The sequence below is a fragment of the Hoplias malabaricus genome, chromosome 8 (assembly GCF_029633855.1).
Source record: "Hoplias malabaricus isolate fHopMal1 chromosome 8, fHopMal1.hap1, whole genome shotgun sequence".
NCBI classification, from domain to species: Eukaryota; Metazoa; Chordata; class Actinopteri; order Characiformes; family Erythrinidae; genus Hoplias; species Hoplias malabaricus.
Window position 1 is genome coordinate 31,056,295 of NC_089807.1, and position 20,531 is coordinate 31,076,825.

A 20,531-nucleotide genomic window follows, 5' to 3' on the forward strand; every position below is an offset into this window, starting at 1 on the left:
GCAAGGCAGGAACACACTCTAGGGGTGGGGCACCATTCCTTCACAGGGCAACACACACAATCACACACACCCCTATGGACACTTTTGAGATGCCAGGCCACCTACCAGCGTGTGCTTTTGGGATGAAACCAGAGCATTCTGAAGAAACCCACACAGACACAGGGAGAACACACCAAAGTCCTCACAGACAGTCACTCAGAGTCTTGAACCCACAACCCCAGGATCCTGGAGCTGTGTGACTGTGACACTACCTGCTGCACCACTGTGCCAACCCTAGATCAAATGAATGGTTCTCAAATAACAAAAGTACATAACTTTTTCAGCACAATTTAAGTATACTGATTTTCCGCAAAGGAGAACCCCAAACTAGTGCATTAAGTAGTGAATGGGGCACTGTTTCAGGCACAGCCTGACACTTTCTTCATTCAAGACTGGGAGGGAAGGGACTGTGATATGTATGTTCAGTAGATCTGAGAGAATAGACTGTGAATGTAGGAACAATGAGGTGGTCATAATGTTATTGTTGATCGGTGTATGTCTGATGTCAACTCAGCCACCAATATTACCCATCATCCAACAGTGTCAACCATGAGTCAAGACTGAACCAGTTCACTTCAGTGCTGAACTGTTTTGGGTGTTTATACTCTGTCTATATATAATTTTACATACAGCAGGGATAATGTTACACTGAAGTACAAGTGAACTGTGGGGTTTTTTGGAGGCATGTCGACAGACATGTGTCACTGTCTGTTTTTTATTTTTTGGTTTTGGAGTTAGAAATTACTGCTGAAAAGTCTGCTGTAGCTGACTGAACTGCTTAGCTTACACATGTACGTCATATCCCAGCAGAAGTGAGCCACACACAGAGAGCCACAGCCGCAGAGTCTACGTCCTCGCACTGCCCCCTACTCGCCTGCACAGGGCGTGCGCAGCCGCAGTCCTCCGGAAAAGCGTGAGCGCGATTGGAGCCAGTGCTCATGCGCAGCTCTCTCGGTTCCTCTTCCTCTGGAGCAGTGAGTGTGAAATGGGTCCGGCGGGCTGCTCCTGCTCATGATTATGCCCCTCGCACGTGTTACGTTTTATACTATGTGTGTGTGAGAGTTTCAGACCTGCGCCACAGTTTTAACCGAGCCTGTGACGTGTGTGTTTTGGCGAAGTGTTGTACACTGCCTTGATTCACCTAGTCTCTAGCGTTAGCACTGATTGCAGCAGCCGTTAGCCGGAGAGAAGTAACAATACCGGGAAAGCAGCGCTAGCTCTGTTTTTTAAATCTGCCCCGTGAAATGCTCCAGAGCTTCTCTGCTATCTGTCACACACAACGGCCCTGAGACAGCCCTCTCTTAATCCCGGCTTCTTCTGCAGCAGTAACGCGTTGTTTATTCTCAGCTCCAACACAAAAGCTTGGCTGGACCATGGGGGCATATCTGTCTCAGCCCAACACCGAGAAAACATCAACCGACGGCGGGAACAAAAAACTCAGCTACGGCTTCGCGGCCATGCAGGGCTGGCGCGTTTCAATGGAGGTAAAACAAACCAAGTACAGAATTTAAGCAACTGAAGTTAGCTTTCTGTGCACCAGCTTCTTACTCCAATTGTCCGGTCCACCTTAAATGGAGCAGCAGTTCCGTTTAAAATACGTCATTTTTTAGTGCATTCTGTTGTTCGCTTAAACGTAAGTGGTGAAGATGGTAACTTTGAGCATAGAACGCATTTGCTGTAACATTTAAGGTATAACGGAACGTGTGAAAATAAAGAATTAGAATGACTTTAAAGTATGACTCCCGTCCCATTTTAAGGCGGAACGAAAAGTTTGAAAAATAAAACCACGGCTTTGCCCGACGCACGCTGTCGCCTGATTATGGAAGTTCGGCGGCCGTTTTGCCATTAAAACGGAATAACTTATGGATAATTTCCCTTGGTCCTGCTCCTTCGCAGCACAGGCCCGAGTGGTGTGTGTGACTGAGCTAGGTTTGAATGGCTTTGAACTCGTTTTCGCGCCAGTTAACTTGGGTGGTTACTTTGAACTCGCCACATGGCTGACTGCTTTGTTCTGTGGCCTTTCAGTGCTGTGCCCCTCACTCAATCCTGACACTTCATCTGCTCTTTTCAGGATGCGCACAACTGTATCCCGGAGCTGGATGATGAGACCGCGATGTTTGCTGTGTATGATGGCCATGGAGGTAATGAAATCCTAAATTACCACCGTGAAAGTCCTGCCTCTTCTTTTCCTAAAGTGGAAAGCCTAGATATGTCCTTCTAAACGTTTCTAAAACAGCTATGCAACTTGATTCCAAACATCAGGTATAGCATTTGGCTAAATAAACACTGCCAACAGAATGTTGTACACTGGGCATGTCATGTCTAAGTTTTGGATTTGGACTAATTCCCGAGCACATACAATCAGAATTAGATGAAAGGTTCAGGACCAGATTCCAGTCTAAATAAACGGTTGGTTTGAAAGGTGTCAGAAATCTGAATTTGTTCTTCCTTCTAGGTGAAGAAGTTGCTCTGTACTGCTCCAAATATTTACCTGACATTATAAAGGAACAGAAGGCATATAAAGATGGCAAACTGCAAAAGGTAAGCTAAGCCATGTTTTGTGCAAGAATGTAGTATTATGGCTGTGCATTTAAGCCTTTCAGTATCCAAAGTCTTTTGACTCTTTCAAAGACACTATATATAGTCCTTACAATGTTAAGTTTTAGGATATAGACACAGCTGTATGTTTTGGTTACACAAATGATCTATATATTTTAAAGCAGCAGCTTTTACTCTTATGCATAAAAGCAGTAGCTAGGATATTGCTCATAGCTCCTAAATAAAAGTTTGTTTTGGTTTATATTTCATTTACAGATGTTTCAGAGCCATATAAGCCAACTTGTTCACATGAGTTGGTCAGGCACCATAGCCACCTCTGTTCAGACATGAGTGTATCAGCTAATCTCTATGTCCCTGACAACAAATTCATATGCTGTTTGGTTTTTCTCCAGGCTCTAGAGGACGCTTTTCTTGCTATAGATGGCCGAATCACTACAGAGGAAGTCATAAAGGAGCTCGTTCAGATCGCTGGTCGTCCTCAAGAGGAAGCATCGCCTGAGAAAGTGGCAGATGAAGATGACTGTGTGTAAAATTCATGCTCATTTTAGTAAGAACATCAAGATAATGAAGACACGTTTTATACATTTAGCATGCTATATATTTTATGAGGGCAAAACAAGAGAAACTGTTATACGGTTACATTATTAAGAACCTATATTGCTTATTTGTGTGCATTTAAAAAAAAAAAAAGTGTGGTCTTTAAAGGCCAGTGCTTAAAGTGATCACAACTTGTTTTATCACATACATGATGTGAAATTACAGAAATATTACACTCATCTACAAAATATGGGCATTTCAAAAGTAAATCATTGTAGTATATTTAATCTTTTTAGTTTCCTAAGCACCTGCATTGCAGTGTGCTTTTGTCTTCCCACCCTGCTGAAATGGGTACACTTTTCCACAAATATCTTCCTCTCTCCCATCAGTGGATAACGAGGAGGCTGCTCTTCTGCATGAAGAGGCCACCATGACAATCGAGGAGCTGCTTGTTCGATATGGGCAGAACCTGAACAAATCTGGCAAAAAGCCTGGCCAGGACTCCACCAAAGAGCCTGAAGATGGTGAGAAGCCTCTTGCTCAGAAGGGAATTAATGGCGAGACCGAATGTGAGGTACCTGATACAGACAGCAATGGAAAAGCAAAGGCAAAAGTGGCAGGAGCTTCTGTTGGAGGCTCCAAAATGAGGGCCTGCCGGAGAGCAGCAGCCTCCAGCGGGGGTGGTTCTGTAGCAGGTGACTCTTCCTCTGACGGAGAGAAGGCTGGAACAACAGGAGATGCTGGCCCATCTTGTTCTTCTGCAGCATCTGCCCCAGGAAGTGCCAAGTCCAAGTTTTTTGAGGATAGTGATGAGTCTGAGGATGGAGAGGATGAAGAGGAAGGCAGTGATGAAGAGGTCAGTATGAGCAAGTGTTGATGTCTGTGCGTTTAGAAATGGTTTTCTCTCTGTGTGAGAGAGAGAGATGGAGAATGAATGTGAAGATGTCAGGGTCTTTAATATATATCCATGGAAAATTTACATTTAAAGTAATATTGTGATTCACAGAATTTAGTTTGTGTATTTGTTTCCTTCCTCACTCTTTCCATTGTTGTATTTATGATCTGATAGGACTGCAGTGAGGAGGATGGTGAGGAAAGCAGTGAAAATGAAGAGGAAGATACAGATGAGGAGGAGGAAGAAGACACAGATGAGGAAGAGGAGGAAATGTGCTTGCCAGGAATGGACGGAAAAGAAGAGGTGAGATTGTCCAACCGTGTCCTTTGAATAGTTTCATGGAATACACATTTCACGTAGCTACGTTTTGCTGTGGCCTTGTGTTGGTTAATATTTTTGTCTTTTTCTTCTTCAGCATTTGGTCTTTTCCAGTTGGAGAAATATGATCAATGTATAAATGTCATCCAGGGATTATTAACTTTCTAAATGTATTGGATGTACTTAAATTTTGGGTCATTCATTGTCACAGTCAATTTCTAAAAACAAATCTAATATTGAAGCAAATTAAGTGGTACACTTACTGTAATGTGTTAATGTGAACTCCAAGTTCATTCTTACTGCTCCAAATTCAACTGAAAACTTGCAGAGGCAATAGCAGCAAAAAAACCCTGAAAATAGTTGTGCTCACAAGATGAAAAGGCTGTTAAAATAGCTCTGGATAGTGTCAAACCTTCCAAACTCTCAAGCCCATGTTGGTTGGCTGGGTGTATTGCTACAGTTTACAATTCTTTTAAAGCTTCACACTTTATTGTTTTGGCATCAGCACATACTCAATGTTCAAAAAAGTAATATCACACAATGTCTTCTCCCTTCTCGAGGATATTTGTTAAACATCCTAATGTTTTAATTTAAACTTGAATTAAAACATGTTTAAGCTGATATTGGATAGATTATTCACTACATGGATAGTAGATGTGAACCAAGTTGCTTGGATTGTTCTAGTGGTTCTCACTGATATTTTGCGAGGGGGAAACTTGCAGCACTTTCTGCAGTAATATCACATATGTGATAAGGGCTTTAGGATACCAGAATAAACGTGTGAGCACTATTCTGGGGAAAAATATATCCCTGACTTATAAAGTACGGGCATAAATAAATAAGATTAAACATTTGGTTAGAAAGAGAAATGCATTATGAAAGAAGCATTTTTCTGCCTCTTTTGGGGTATTTATTTACTAGTTCTTAAGCCCTGAATGTGGCCAGTCAGGTGTGTCAGAAGACAAACATGCTGCCTAAACCTGTTTTTGCTGATTCTTGTGCTTTTATACCTTTTTGAAACTTTTCCTTCCCTTAAATAATCTTTTTGTTTGGAGTAAATCCTGTAATGAATATCTTTAGAAATTCATTATGGATGCTTTTTGTTTTATGATTGGGTCTTTTGAAGTTTCTTAATACAAATATTTTGTCTATTTCTCAGCCGGGCTCAGATAGTGGGACTACAGCTGTTGTGGCCCTTATCCGTGGGAAGCAGCTGATAGTAGCTAATGCTGGAGACTCTCGCTGTGTGGTCTCTGAGAGAGGCAAGGCTGTGGACATGTCTTATGATCACAAACCAGAAGATGAACTGGAGCTTGCCAGGATAAAAAATGCAGGAGGCAAGGTGACCATGGACGGCCGAGTGAATGGTGGCCTCAATCTCTCCAGAGCAATCGGTTAGTGGAGTCGCTGCAGCTTCTTTGACATTATAAACCTCTTTCTATTATACACTTTTAGGTATAAAAGAGGATACCATATTTATCTTGATATTGTGTTTAGGGGACCACTTCTATAAAAGAAATAAGGCTCTTCCACCAGAGGAACAGATGATTTCTGCTTTACCAGATGTCAAAGTGCTAACTCTAAATGAAGAGCATGAATTCATGGTTGTTGCCTGCGATGGCATCTGGTAAGTCTGTTAAAATATTGTTGGAAAAAAATCTGTTGCTCCTGATGCTGTTTGCTTGTATTTTCTTTGTTTTGAGTGAGACACCACATGGGTGCCCAAACATCCATTTCATATGTACTTGTCAAACATCATTTCAAAATGAAAGGGGAATTGGAATACTGATACAGCAGCCACACTTTTGGTAACACCATTTCTTTTCACTGGAAGGGCTTCAAAACATTAAAAAGAGCCCTTGACCATTATTCCACATCCACTTTACATTTGTTGATTAATTAAATGCTAGATACTTCAGAATTTGAGTGTCTTCATTACCGCTTACGACCGTTTTTTACAGGAATGTCATGAGCAGTCAGGAGGTTGTGGACTTTGTAAATGAGAGACTGAAACATGAGGGCTGTGAAGCCAAACCACTATCTGCCATTATTGAAGAGGTAGGCACAATATTAATACAATTTATGGTATTTTTAGTCCTTCAGTAATTAACAGCATTTGAATGATATTAAACATTTCCTTAAAACCTGTAAGGGAGGGGACTTGGAATGAAAGCAAATCTTAAAATAAACTGCTTTCTGCTGACACTGGTGTGGATACCTAATTTAGTTCAGCAGGAAAACTTGTTCCATGTTTTTCTTTTCACCTACAATATAATGCTAATTGCTTTAAATGTTTTATGTGGTATTACTCTACTAATTACACTGACAGTATTCCTCTAGTTTTAAGAAAGAATAGATGCTTTATACAGTTTTAAAATACAGCTTAAGATTTTGAGATTTCTGACCAAAACTTCTTCGTTACAGCTGCTTGACCACTGCTTAGCACCAGACACATCAGGGGATGGTACAGGCTGTGACAACATGACCTGCATTATCGTCACCTTCTCCCCTTACGCCAGCAGCAGCAGCATGGCTGAGAACACCAAGAAACGGAAAATAGACAAACAGCTGTCTGAGGAGAACGGCAGTAATGACAAAAAATCCAAAACTGAATAAAGCCACTATTGAACATGACGTTCTTTTAACACTCTTTTGATGAAGACAGAAATTCGACACAAATTTTCTCAGAAAAAGAACCCTCACTGGATTTTTTTTTTTTTTTTTTTTTTTCCTTTTTATGGATTGACACCCAGGAAAATTTGATTTTAGTTTTAAGTCTTTTGAAGGTGCAGGAAAATTGAACTGTAAACCAGCCACTTTTGTCTTTTTTTGTAATAATGTTTAGCAGGCGTATTTCACCATGTCGACTGGGATGGGTGTGGCTGTATCTCAGCAGAGATGTAGCATCAGATGAATGAATTAAATCTGCTAATCCTCATGTACTTTAGTAACATGCCCTTGTATATAGTACATTGTGTTTCCAAAAACGTATGTTTTTTTTTTTTTTTTTTTTCCATTTTAAGTATTTGTGACTGTCTCTTGGCACCCATATGTAATTGTATTCAAATACATTTTTTGTAAATTATGCGATGAATGCGAAATTGCTTTAATATTTTAGAGGTAGAAACACGCATTTGTTCATTTGATGCCATTTAGCTGTCACAAGAAGGGATAGAATAATCTAATGCAATCTGATTTGTAACATTCCTTTTAAAAAGTCCTCAAGCTCTGCAGTCAAAGTTGTAAGTAAGTGATGCATTAGCTGCAGAGTGAATCTTACCATGCTGACAATATAATGGGGGAATAAACGATTTAAACATGGTATATCAAAAAAATTACCTTAGGCAGTGCAGCTATGAGGTGGGAAGGCTAAGTACAAAGGGACTGCCACTCATCTATTCTTCGTTTTCAGCCTCAACATTCATGTAGTTCAATAAGGTTTCTATATAAGGTATTTTGGAAAATATATTTTGGTACTTTTAAAGCATCTTTGTGGGTTCTCCAAGAAAAACAGTGGATGACACCTTTTCCTGATACAATAAACATATGGAGACAAACTTGTCAAAAGTTGTTTTTTGGCTACTCCACTTAAAAAGAATAGTATGGTACATGATGCAACATTCTTATATACTTAATTCACTTTTAATATAATCCCATTCTTGTGTTTTTACATGCACAAGGCACAACCATAATACCACCATTTATGCAAACCTGTATGTTTTCTTTAAAAAATAATAGCTGCCCTTTATAGTGTGTTTCAGAGAAAAATGAACAAATTATCAAAAAATGTTCAGGGTACCTAATACATAACTTCGTTTGGTAAAAACAAAAATCTCAATCTACAATTTCTGAAGTAACATTAGGTTTGATAATATGATATTACTACACTATTAAAAAAATTCATAATATTACAAAGCTCAAAACTGAAAATGCACAGAGAATTCAAAATAATTAAGTGTTTTCGTTGTAGTAAAGAAGGAAAGACTTTTGTAATCCATGGTTTAGAATGTTCACCAGAGTGGTGCTCGCCTAAACATTCCCTCCCAGCAGCATGACTCCGCCATCTATTGAAGACAGAAAAAGACATAAAACATTCTGAATCTGCTTGTTTACATTAATAAATGTTTTTACTATCAAAGTCTGATACATTTTTATTCCTAATTACAAATTTTTCAGCGTACATATTTGACTACAATAAGCATTTTTTTTCTTCTGAAATAAGCAGTTTGTCCCCCATTTGTTGCAAGTCTGTTGTTGTCAGAATTGGTTTGCATTCAGATACCAGTGATGTCGAGTACTAATGTTGGATGATTTGTCCTGGATTATAAATTTCACTTCAACACCAGAGAGCACAGTTACACTACTCCACAGCTCAAAGCTGTATACCCCACTATACAACATTCATCCTTCATTATAGTGACCTTGCGCTTATGTGTTGCCGCTCGTGTGCATTCCATTCTGTTGCTCAATACTTTTATATGTAGATTATACAAGATGTGTGTACCCAATTAAACAATATGGCAGCAAATATACACCATACTGTAGCTGTATTAATTCATCTGAGGGAGTGCATTTATTTTTTGGACAGTGGATCAGCACTTGCCTCCATTCTTTTGTGAAGGAATATCAGCTTCTGGTTTAATAAGTCAATATCCTACAAAAAGGAACCATCAGAAAAGAACGTTATTTGCTTTAGAAATTTAATTAAAAATGACTGAAAAAGGTTATTTGTTGTTTCACCTTTGTCATCTTTTCATGTTGTTTTTGCTTGATTTGAGGTAGCAGTTCCTCTAGTCTTTCCATCTGAAATGACAATAGCCATGTTAAACCAGAATGCATCAAAGAACACGCCCTGTTGTGAAACACATTTACAGCTTGTTTTCCTAAATGTGGTGATGCTGTGCAATGTTTTAATAAAAACAATGCAACTGTGTTGAAATAATTTAAAGACAAAATAGCACATATTGAAACTAAGAAAGGTTATTGTTCGAAGAAAAATATTCCCATTTTGAATATGATGCCAGCAACACATCACTGAAAAGTTGTGGCAGTTGCATGTTTACAACAATTTTTATTTTACCAACACTCTATAACTGTTTGGGAACGAAAATGTTTTCCCACTTTTGCTTGATATTTTGCTGCTCCAAATTTTGGGTCTCTTTTGTCTTATTTTTCATTTCATAATTTGCCAAATGTTTTTAACTGAAAATCTGACACAGGTCTAAACTGCAGGTGGTGCCAATTTAGCACCTTGTTAGCCATTTTTGAACATGCAGAAAATGGTGTGGCATGGTACTACTGAAATAAATAAGGCCTTTCCTGAAAAAATATGGTCTGAATGGCAGTATGTGTTGCTCCAAAACCTTCATATACAAGTGATTCTGAGCCCATGAAGTGATTTCCACTAGAGAAATGTGTTTTTAATGCAGTGTCACCTGAAGGCTTGATGATGGTGCTATTTGCCCTGTCCCTACATAAAGAGATTTGTCTGATTTCGCCAAAATGTTAAAGATGTTAGTATAGAAATAATGTGTAATCACCAAGAAACACTTTTGTTCAGCTGTTGCTCTACCTGCCTGTGCAGATGTCTGGAGTTTGAACCTCTCCTGACATTTCCTTCTAAAAGATTCAGACTCTAAACTCCCTTTCAACATATAAAATGTGTTTGAACAATTTACAGTTAAAATTAGGTTTAAATTATTTACAGATCATTACTCATTTATTTACATTTTGCCCAACATCCAATGTTTTTGGCTAATCTGTACAAGCAGAACCCCTTTTAAATAAATAAAAAATATACACTATTTATTCAGTCTGTTTCCTTACCCTTCTCATAATACCCTGCAGTCTTGACTTTAAGCTTCTATGAATGACTGTCATGGTAGTACTTCTGGGTCTCGCATTTACTTAATAAAGAAACATTTCATATGTCAAACATTTTAATAAGCTTCTGACAGAAAACACATTTAAGAGTTATATAAAAAAATTTAATTTCTTTATCCATAAAACAATAATACTATACCAGTCATACCATGCTGAAAGTATTTTGCCACCTCCAAAACATAAGGCCTGAATAGAAACATACGCAACATTTTATTGTATAAAAATGTTAACATTATCTGTAATGCAATACAAATAAATGCACAGTAATGCATCAAATTTGTAAAAGATAAGAAAGAAAAGTGTTTATTTCTTTATAGTTTGGTAATATTTCCAAATCCAAAAGTATCCAATTTACTTACATTCGTTTGCTGTTCACCGGTATACAACTGTTCAAAGGGATTAAAAAGCCTCTGCTGTTTCGTATCTAGTATCAGACATTTATACATTTATACATTTTCAGAAAAAGTTTATGTATATATTGTCGCTGTCCAATGAAAAACATGTATCTTCAAAATAGTAAACTTCTCGGAATAAGCCTTCTTAATTTTCATTAAACTAATGGAACATATTTTATTCCAAGTGTTTTTGGAGTGTTTCTACTGGTCAATAAGTCATGCAATGTTGTCACAATGTGAAGGACAGCTGCTGTGTTCAAATGATGTAGTAAAAAATCAACAAAAATGGAGATACATGTTTTTCATTGGAGAGCGAATATATATTACCAGGATGATCAAGAAGCTATATAAAAAATGTTATATTGGCAAGGGATCAGTCTTGATTCTCAAAGTACCTTGAATGTCACTTGAGCAACGTCCAGTCTGAAAGAATGAGCTAAGATCTGTAAGGAAATTGAGATATATTTTACTCTGTCCAATTCTTGGACAGCAAAACCATAAAAGAACAGCATGGTCATAATTTGTAAATTTATTACGTCAGAAGATGACGATCTATGTGCTCCTGTTGCCCGATGACAATAATTATAAAGATTACGATGATAGAAAAGATGATGAGGATGATGATGGTGTTCCGACCTGTCTTAAGGTGGTCATTTCTGCTCCTCTGGGAATGTGGACCTCTCTTAGAGCTGAAACTCTCTCATCTACAAAACAAATAGAGGTGTGTAATTAACTAATTTAATCCACTCAAATATATGGATTACAATATTAAGGTATTGTCAGATTTGTAGTTTCCAGTGAATTTAAAATTTCACTCAAGTAAGTTAATGATTAAGTTACCTACTGTTAACTAAATTTGCTAGTACGTACCATGCCATTCAATGCTGAAATAGGGAAGTGAACTGATATATATTTTTGGCAGGAGTTCAAGGTGGCTTCGAAATGTATGTATAGTCAAAACCACCTCCCTTAGGAAAGAGGAATACAAGTAAAAGGGTGGAGGTGGGAGCAAGTTTGTCCGATAGGACAATGACGTGATTTTGCAGTGTATATTTAGGGCTGAGGGGAGGTGTTTGGATGGTCCTACTCCAAAAATATTGTTATAACTTCAGTTAGTATTTAGCAAATTACTACTCTTTGTTTGAGTATAAGGAAGTATATAAAAAAGTAAATTAAATTCATTTTGTATTATTCAAACCAAAGGAATACATATGGATATGGACAATATATCTTCTAAAGGAGCAATCAAACGATTAATTTTCAAGTAATGACAGCCATTTTAACGACACCTAAACTTAGATCCAATTCTGGAAAAGAAGCCAGCAGCAACACTCCCTACTCTCACCACCCAACTTGGCCGCTCCAATCCCTCCAAAGTGGAAGTAAAAGGTGTTGCCAGCAGACTCCAAAACCTTTTTTTCACATAAAGGAAGAATTTTAGAGAACAGTGTCATATCCCAAGATTGCTTTAGCAAATGGCCACTTGTGTAACACTCAGGAGAGTGAGGAGAATTAAGGAAAAGTCAAAGAATAGAAATTGAGGTAGGTACGCTATCACTCATTTCGGCTTATTAATAACTGCTTATTTAGTAGCGCTGTTCAATTTTGTTTTATAAGTCAGACAAAACATTAAAATGACCATACAATTATATTAAAAGAAGTACGTGTAACGTTTTTATAAAGGGTATGGAGGAGTCTGGACGTTGCTATGGTGACCAGAGCGCTCGGGCTCGAGCGTCCTTTTTCTTCTCATCAAATTAAATGCAGATAAAATATTTAAATATTAAAAAAACATAAAGTAGTAAACGAACCACTGAGGTCGAGCCTCTTCAGCGCCACCCATACTGCTCCATGTTTGTTTTCTGTGTTCTCCATTGATGAGGTTTATCTCTTACTATCAAAAACACGAGAAACACTACTGCGCTGTGAACTCAGATACCACACTCCGAGAGTGACGGTCCGTCTTCGCTCATTTCAAAATAAAATAAAATTTACAAACAGAGAAATAAATACATATATTTTTATTATTGCTACTCATACCCCATTACTACTGACATACTACTGCTACTACAACTATTAGTATTACTACTCCAACCCCTACTAATATTACTACTGACATACTACTGCTACTACAACTATTAGTATTACTACTCCAACCCCTACTAATATTACTACTGACATACTACTGCTACTACAACTATTAGTATTACTACTCCAACCCCTACTAATATTACTACTGCTTAAACTTCTCCTATTAAGGTTGATAAAGTTAGGTTGATACCCTACTACTATTAGTACTACTAATAATTTCTTCCTTCTTTCCCTTACTACTAATTAAAAAAAATACAAAGTGGCAGCATGTATTCGTTATGAATATATTTAACATCCATTTATGTTTGTTTGTTTGTTGGTTTGTTTATGGGCATTATATCTTAGCCACCTCAGCTGTATTGCAATTGTATCAATAATTATAATGGTCTGTCTTTTTCTAAATACCACATTGAAGCTTTTTTTTTGGATACAATTGAAAGCATCACAATTCAGACTATTGTAAAGGGGAACACCTAGGGCAGGGGTGTCAAACCAAATCCACAGAGGGCCGTGTGGGTGCAGGTGTTCTTTTCAACCACGCAAAAGCCCCACACTACTGAAAGTCAAGATCTATTGAGTATATCCAATGATTAAAAACAGGTGGAATGAGGTGTGGCTTCTGCATGGTTGGAAAGAAAACCTGCACCCACACGGCCCTCCGTGGATTTGGTTTGACACCCCTGACCTAGGGCATTCATGAGTACACTTTATTGGTAACACGAGAAGTATGGGACACCCTTGAGCACGCGGAGACGGCGGACCACAGTTGGCCCACTGAGGGCAAAGTTGGAGGTCCAATGGTGTTTTGCACAGATTTTTCTGGGCAGACCACCGGTGATTAAACAGAATTTTAGACAAAATGCAACATTTTAGTACTTTTCCATTCACAACCCAATTGATTATTTTTTCCTTCATTAGGTTTTTTTTTGTTAATCTTTATAAATTAGATTAGTAAATAAATTTAATCCAGCACAGTGTCAGCATTTTCAGCATAATCATTTTATATCAGGCTTATACTCATTATTATATCTCTCATAGTTGTTGGTAATATTTGTATTAGTTTGTTTTTCAGAATAAAAGTCTCTGTGAATTTAAAATCTGCTTGAGGAGATTAAAAATTAGTTATATCCTGCACACAGGACAGTAATCTGAGTGGTTCCATGGTGGACCATCCATGGCCTACAGTCAGTGGTATGCCAATGTTTTTACGACAGTGGACCGATATATGCTCGCTGTCTGGGTAATATAAGACAAAAAACTAGAACACATGGACTATGACAAGGACTATATCCAGACAACACAAACAAGAAACACCTAGGAACTGATTAAGACATGTGACACTATAAACACAAGGGAAGGGTATCACATGACCTGGGAACAAGCAGGAAGCAGACACAAGACTGTCTGTGGTCACATGACACAGAGCACAAACAAGAAACAGTACAAATCAGAATAGAAAACTAAGCACGCTACATTATTATAGAAAGATGTAATAAATTTAGTTGTTCAAACTGATCACTCTGGTTGCGGTAGATGGTCAATTAAATTTCTGTGTTTGCGTTGCAGACTTTGAAATCCCTCGTCCTGAGAGAGAATTTTTAAACAGGAAAAAATGCGTTGAATGTCAACAACAAATATAGCTGCAAGCGGCAACCCAAGGGTTCAAGCAGCACAATTACACCTTTAGCAATTTGGGCCAACAAGTGGATTTGTACCTAGGCGGTTAAGTTACAAAGGCAGCTTAACGGCCTAACGCACTAACAGGTTGCTCCACTTGTGGCACAAGGATTTTTTGTGGTTTCTTTACGCCAGTTGAATTGGAATCAATATGCAATCAAACATACCAAACTAAGCAGCCACTGGATTTGAACCAAGGTCAAGCACTAACAGCGTGCACCACACCGTGCCTTAAGCTTTTCTCTTTTAAACTTGTGATTTATTGATCCAGATTTAGCAATGTTGTGTACAAGGTTGCCAAGGCATTCATGATCACATTATTTTTGTGACCCAGCACGGGGTTTGAACCCTGAACCTATGGAACAAGAGGGCAGTAGTTTTCACATTATGCCACAAGTGACTTGCAAGTAACATTCGGTTTTAGGTTGACATTGGGGGAAAATGTTTTATTTGATCACAGTTGGAAAATCCATAATAAAGTTATAAAACAATTATTTACAACAATACTGCACTGATTGATTTAGGTTTTCCAGCCAAAAAAGATTGTATAATTATTTTAATTTGAGACTCCACACGTTATTCAGTAACGGTTTTGAGAAAATCTGGTTAAAACTCAGATATTAGTTTAAAATGGAGTATTTTCAAACTTTCATAAACTACACAAAAACTGTCAACTGTAATAATAATAACTAGGGTGCTTGAACCCTAAAAATCCAAACAAAAGTAATAGGGTTCTACGCACTAGGGTGCTTGAACCCTAACTATTATTATAATGTACATGTATTTGTCAAAAGTGTCTGATGGCTAATTATTATTATCGCATTACATCATTAATAATAGGCATTCAGCTTAGAAATGCAAATACGCATATATTTGAATGCAAACTGCTTTGTATTTTTATGTAACATGGACAAAGGTGGTATTAGCAAATTCAGAAGAACTTGAACTTTAGTAATTATTTAAAAAAAATGTAGACTTCCATCACTGTGTGTTTTCCAGGCCACTCCCAGTGACCAGTGAAGCATGCATTCAATAAAGCACAAAAATAAAGCTGTAACTCAGGGACACTTTCCCAAAATACTACAAAACTTCATATGCTTCATCCAAATATTTAATTCACCCGCTAGATGTAGGTAGAGAATTAATTATAGTCACTCAGCTTAAAAATGCATACACACATATATTTGAATGTAAACTACTTTCTGGATCCTTACCAAACATAGACATATGTGGTTTTAGCAGAATTCTAAGTACCTGGACTTTAATAATTATCAATAAAATGTTGAACTTTTATCACTGTGTGCCTTCCAGGCCCCTCCCAATGATGGGTGGAGCATGTATTCAACAAAGCACACAAATATAGCTGTAACTCAGGAAGGCTTTCCCCAAATATTACAAAAATTTGTAGGCTTGATCTAAATGTGCATCAGATGACAAGATTAAATTGTGGTGCAACTGCAACCCTAGGTGGGGCTATAACACACAAAAACTCATGCAACAATTTATTAACCAATTGTAGGGCCCATTACAGGTGGGTTTTGTTCATATTTGACATGTATCCTCAGGGTATGCATATATTTATATATATCTACCAAGGTTGGTTTCAGTTGGGCTTAATTTGTTTGAGTTACAGCTAAAAGAATGTATAAAGCTCCACCCACTTGGATTTATCTGCATTTTGCAACGACAGCATGTCCAAAAGTCATACGTATTTGGATAATTATTTACCTCAAAACTCTGCAGATTGAAACAAAACCAATTATTTGTCTATTGCTTGAAAGTCCATTGACTAGTTCAAAAATCTCAGTTTTCATATAACTGACCAATGAGGAAAAAAATATGCACTTTTTGACATCACGTGTAATTGCAATGTTGCGAGACATTCTGCAGAGTATATTTTAATCTAAATTCCATCTAAATATGTTAAATATACTGAGATATTCTATCTCATATGGCAGGTGACTTCGATCCGGATCCGTTTTTCCTCCAGCAGATCCGCATAGCCGTCAGCTACTGATCTGCTGGTTTTTTTAAGTGTTTATAACCGCCCCTTAACAATATGAACTGCTTAAGAACGACCAAGTCACATCAAATAAAGATGGCGAGCCTTTATTTTTAATGCCTTCAAGATGTTTTAACACAATGTTAACTATTGAGGCTTTCCAAAACTAGCTTTATTGCTAATATGAAACAACAGTAATACCTCTGTATGAACTTACTTAGGTAAAAAGTAATTAAAAGCAGTAAAGATGTATTAGTGAACTGCTGCAAGTTGTACATAATAAGAAGAAATTCTCTTTAATAAAATGCTCTTTAGCCTGTTATCAAATAAAAAAAAAAAACACCTGGGTTTTATAGCTTTGACGCTGATCAGTGTTAAACTCCTTTCACAGTAGTCACAGAATTCAGAATTATCCTATTTTGTGCTAAATTAATTTTAAATAATGTTATGACATTCTCTTTCTGCAGGTAATGTTGAGAGCTAATGTAAGACCTCCCTTAAATTCTAAGCACTACAGGTGGTGTTGTCATTTCAGTGGGTATATGTAGCTTGTAGCTACTTTGTGGCTTTGTGGTAGAGTTCCAGTTACTCACTGAATCTGTTGCTGCACGATCAGTCACTCTACCACATCAGACAGTGGAAATAAACCACCATGGATTCTCCATTCTCAGTACAGCAGTGACACTTACAAGACAGTGTTGGAGGTGGTGTTGACAGTGTTGAGTAGTGTTTATGGTACTGCTAGAAATGTATCAGTCACGGTGATGTTATTGAGGTTTTTACATACATCAGTGTCACTGCTGGGTTGAGAGTGTTCCTCCAATCAAGAACATCTGGACAGTTGCAGCTGTGTGATCAGAAACTGATTCTGGCGATCACAGGCTATCACGTATCAACAGAAGAGCTATAGTCTCTAACTCTACACCAGAAAAGTGAAGTTAAAAATAGGTTTCTGGTATAAAGTGTTGGGAATGTATACAGTGTCAAAACAGTACGAAGAGAGTTCTTTTACAAACTTTAATGGGTTTTGCATCAATATATTTATTTTTATACATATATTTAACTGAGTAATTGGATCAGACAATAGAATGTGCTCTGGAACCCAAGACAATCTGGGTATTAATAGTCTTTGTATTTTCTCAAAATTCACATTCTGACACCACTGGTCTGTCCTAAAACCTAGTGAGCTGTCTAATTAGAAAGCATTTTTACATCACAATGTGCCTGCTCCTGACACGTAGGCTGTCCCAGTTCTAGATACTTCATTGTACTCTCTAGTAAAATATCTTAATTTAGTGACCACCCCCCAAATTGAGAATACATTTCTGAGATCCTTTCTACATTAAACTACATAAATAAGTTTTCAGAATTAATATGTTTTTTTTAATATGACCCCAGGGTACTGAGTACCTTAAAATAATTAACACATTTTTACTTATACCAACAGGCTTTGAAGCCTAAACATTCAAATGATAAAAATAAAATTTACAGAGTTACTGAGATCTTAGAACTCTACAGAATGTTAAATGTAATATGTTTTTTAAATCATTCAAAAATACTTTTGCAGGCAATTTATTTTAACATTTTATTTGATCATTTTATAATTTATTTTATAGGTATCATAATGATTTAACATTTTCAAGAAATTGTATAAATGAATTTTACATCTGTGTTAGTCTCTGCCAACTGGCGCTCCGCACACAAGTAGGGTCTGATACTTTCAGTGTGTTAATCTATCCTCACTGTCAGGAGCCAGTCGCATTCTAAATGGCTCTCTTTACAGCCATGTATATGCAGTTCCATGTATTGTTTTGTACTTGCTCTGCTACTTGTCTAACATGAATTATGCCAAAAGAAGAGACTTGTGATTGGTCCTTTTGCAAGTCAGTCAATTTCCTATTCCTGAAGTAGTAGGTGGTTCTTGGCCATGTTAAGAAGTGAAAGGTACCAGACTCTTCCTATCGACTCTGGAAAAGCGAGATTATATGAATATCTGCATTTGTAGGGAGATCTAAAATTATAAGTCCTTTGCAAATGTAAATGTAGGTGGCAATGTTGCAATTGTGACTTTGTAATGTTGTAAGTGTGACTGACCAGCTAAACTGTATCCTAACTGAACTTTTCTAATAAGAAAAGTTATTTCTTGTGTATGTGCAGTGGTGTTTTTGATGCTATGAAAGAGTTAAGAATCTTTTTTATGGGGATAATGAAGTTTTGGGGTAAATTTTTTCATACAAATAATGCTTATATTGGATATGTTTTAGATTTTGTGTGTGTTGCAAGTTTAATAAAGACATTTTGCAAATTGGTCCTAAAAATTGAGTGAGTTACATTTAGATAAAAATGAATTAGTGACTAATCGGCTTTTTTGTTTTGTTTTTTAGGTGTTTTTGCTGAAGCTATTTCGTGCCTGAATACGTGACCAGATGTCAAGACCACCCACTAAATTATCTAAGTTTTTATTTTACACATTAAATGCTGTAATGTATTAAAGTGTTTATTTAAATCAACTTTTCCTGTGCTTAATGGTGTTGTCACAGAAGTTACTCATAATTAAATAATTATTTAAAGTTTCATGTTTAACAAAATTGTGCAATTCACCAGTCACTGTAATATATCTTTGTGAAGTATTTTGGTATTTATGTGGTTACTAGGTCCCTCCTATGCATATTTTAGTGTTTTCTCTGACAAACATGATGCCTGGTGCAAATAATCTAATCAAGCCCTGAATTACAATGAAAAATGAAAACACTATAATAGGGTACTACAGGGTTAGAACTGAGAAACTGGTGTACTTAAACACAGATAAACTATAACCTAGTCATTTAATCTTTGAAAATCTAATAAAGTCTATTTTTTCTTAATTTGTTATTTAACTAAATAGTGAAATATTTAATATGTAAAATGTAAATTAAGTACATATAAATTTAAATTAAATTCAATGTCATTTGGAATGTGGATCTTGGCCAGAGGAGAAACAGATCTGAAATGCCGGTCTGCAAATCTGGGCCGGAGCTGGACCGGATCTGATCCAGATGAGGTGGCTGACCATGGATCTGGACCACATCTGGACCGGAGGAGCACAGGAACGATTAAGATCTGGGTCAGGTCCGGCCCAGCTCAGTTCAAGGTCTGGAATCCGGTTCCAGATCGGATCAGGTTCCTTGTGCAAGTGGACTCAAGACCGGATCTGTTATCAGAATCCGTTCCAGATCATGTGATAAATTATTACCGGATCGTTTTTGCTATCTGGGATATTTTCATGTTAAAAATATGAATTGCGCACCCTAGTGGTTATCAACAGGAAATTTTGTAGGTACATAGTTCATGACGATTGTCCAAAATTTAGCCTGTCAAACAGCTGCTGAAATCTTGAAATTTTGCAGTATTGTGATGTTCATAATTTCCCACTTATAGCATCACCCACAGAAGCAGCATGCAAGAAGACATTCAGATGCTGAGAAAAGGCTACCTAGCTATTACAGCGCCCCCTATAGGACTTCATGCGTCATCTTTGAAATTCTACCTCAGAATCTCAATTGTAATAAAACTCAAAGGTTTCATTCTACTTGAGTAAAATATGCAAAAGTTATAAGGGTTTAAGTAAAATATGCAAATGATGGGAGAAGTTAATTTGCATATGGTGGCCAACATGTTAACATATTTCAAAGTGTTTTTGATAATGATTAAACTTCAGACTTCTGTGAACATTTTGACACCAAGATCTAGATTTTGGGTCAAACTCCAGGGACTAGTTCACAAAAGTGGTTGCATTTAATGAAAATTAGCAAATTTTAAATCAGGTGGTCATACATGGTCCAAGTGGCAAAGTTGTCTGTCTGCACGCAAGGAACGAGGTAACATTTTAATTTTGTACCTATACCAGCGTTTAGGAGTTATGAGGCAAAACACGTTTAGCTAAATTACAGCGTCCCCCACTGACCAATCAGTGTCGTTTTTGTTGTCCACCGAGATGCACACAAACTACAACTACCCACCAATTTTGTTGTTGTTGTCTGTAGCTGTTACGGTTTCTTCTGCAGATTCATTTGTTTAGGAGAATAAGAAATATCTGAACAAAAGCAATAGGATTCTACGCACTAGAGTGTTTGAACCCTGAATATTTGGACGGTTG

General features: G+C 37.2%; 2 protein-coding genes across 3 annotated transcripts; one reads left to right on the forward strand and one right to left on the reverse strand.

The window, feature by feature from the left end:
• Positions 1–973: 973 nt before the first annotated feature.
• On the forward strand, positions 974–7,890 carry ppm1g (protein phosphatase, Mg2+/Mn2+ dependent, 1G). The gene is made up of 10 exons (XM_066679865.1): positions 974–1,523; positions 2,111–2,180; positions 2,495–2,580; positions 2,991–3,120; positions 3,525–3,991; positions 4,205–4,333; positions 5,508–5,742; positions 5,846–5,975; positions 6,310–6,406; positions 6,773–7,890. Exons 1-10 carry the CDS (start codon positions 1,413–1,415, stop codon positions 6,962–6,964), a joined length of 1,647 nt encoding a protein of 548 aa, XP_066535962.1. The 5' UTR covers positions 974–1,412; the 3' UTR covers positions 6,965–7,890.
• Positions 7,891–7,983: 93 nt separating this feature from the next.
• Positions 7,984–20,517, reverse strand: si:zfos-1056e6.1 (uncharacterized protein LOC107988029 homolog). Of its 2 annotated transcripts, none has more exons than XM_066679866.1 (9): positions 12,438–12,570; positions 11,263–11,330; positions 11,022–11,069; positions 10,591–10,655; positions 10,380–10,417; positions 10,175–10,254; positions 9,089–9,151; positions 8,952–9,002; positions 7,984–8,412 (listed from the first exon to the last, which is right to left on the reverse strand). In XM_066679866.1, the coding sequence occupies exons 1-9, from the start codon at positions 12,499–12,501 to the stop codon at positions 8,359–8,361; spliced, it is 531 nt and encodes a 176-aa protein (XP_066535963.1). In that variant the 5' UTR covers positions 12,502–12,570; the 3' UTR covers positions 7,984–8,358. The 2 variants fall into 2 exon arrangements, with proteins under 2 accessions (XP_066535963.1, XP_066535964.1); XM_066679867.1 differs by lacking the exon at positions 12,438–12,570 and adding an exon at positions 20,395–20,517 and having other exon boundaries at positions 7,985–8,412.
• Between the last annotated feature and the right edge of the window lie 14 nt (positions 20,518–20,531).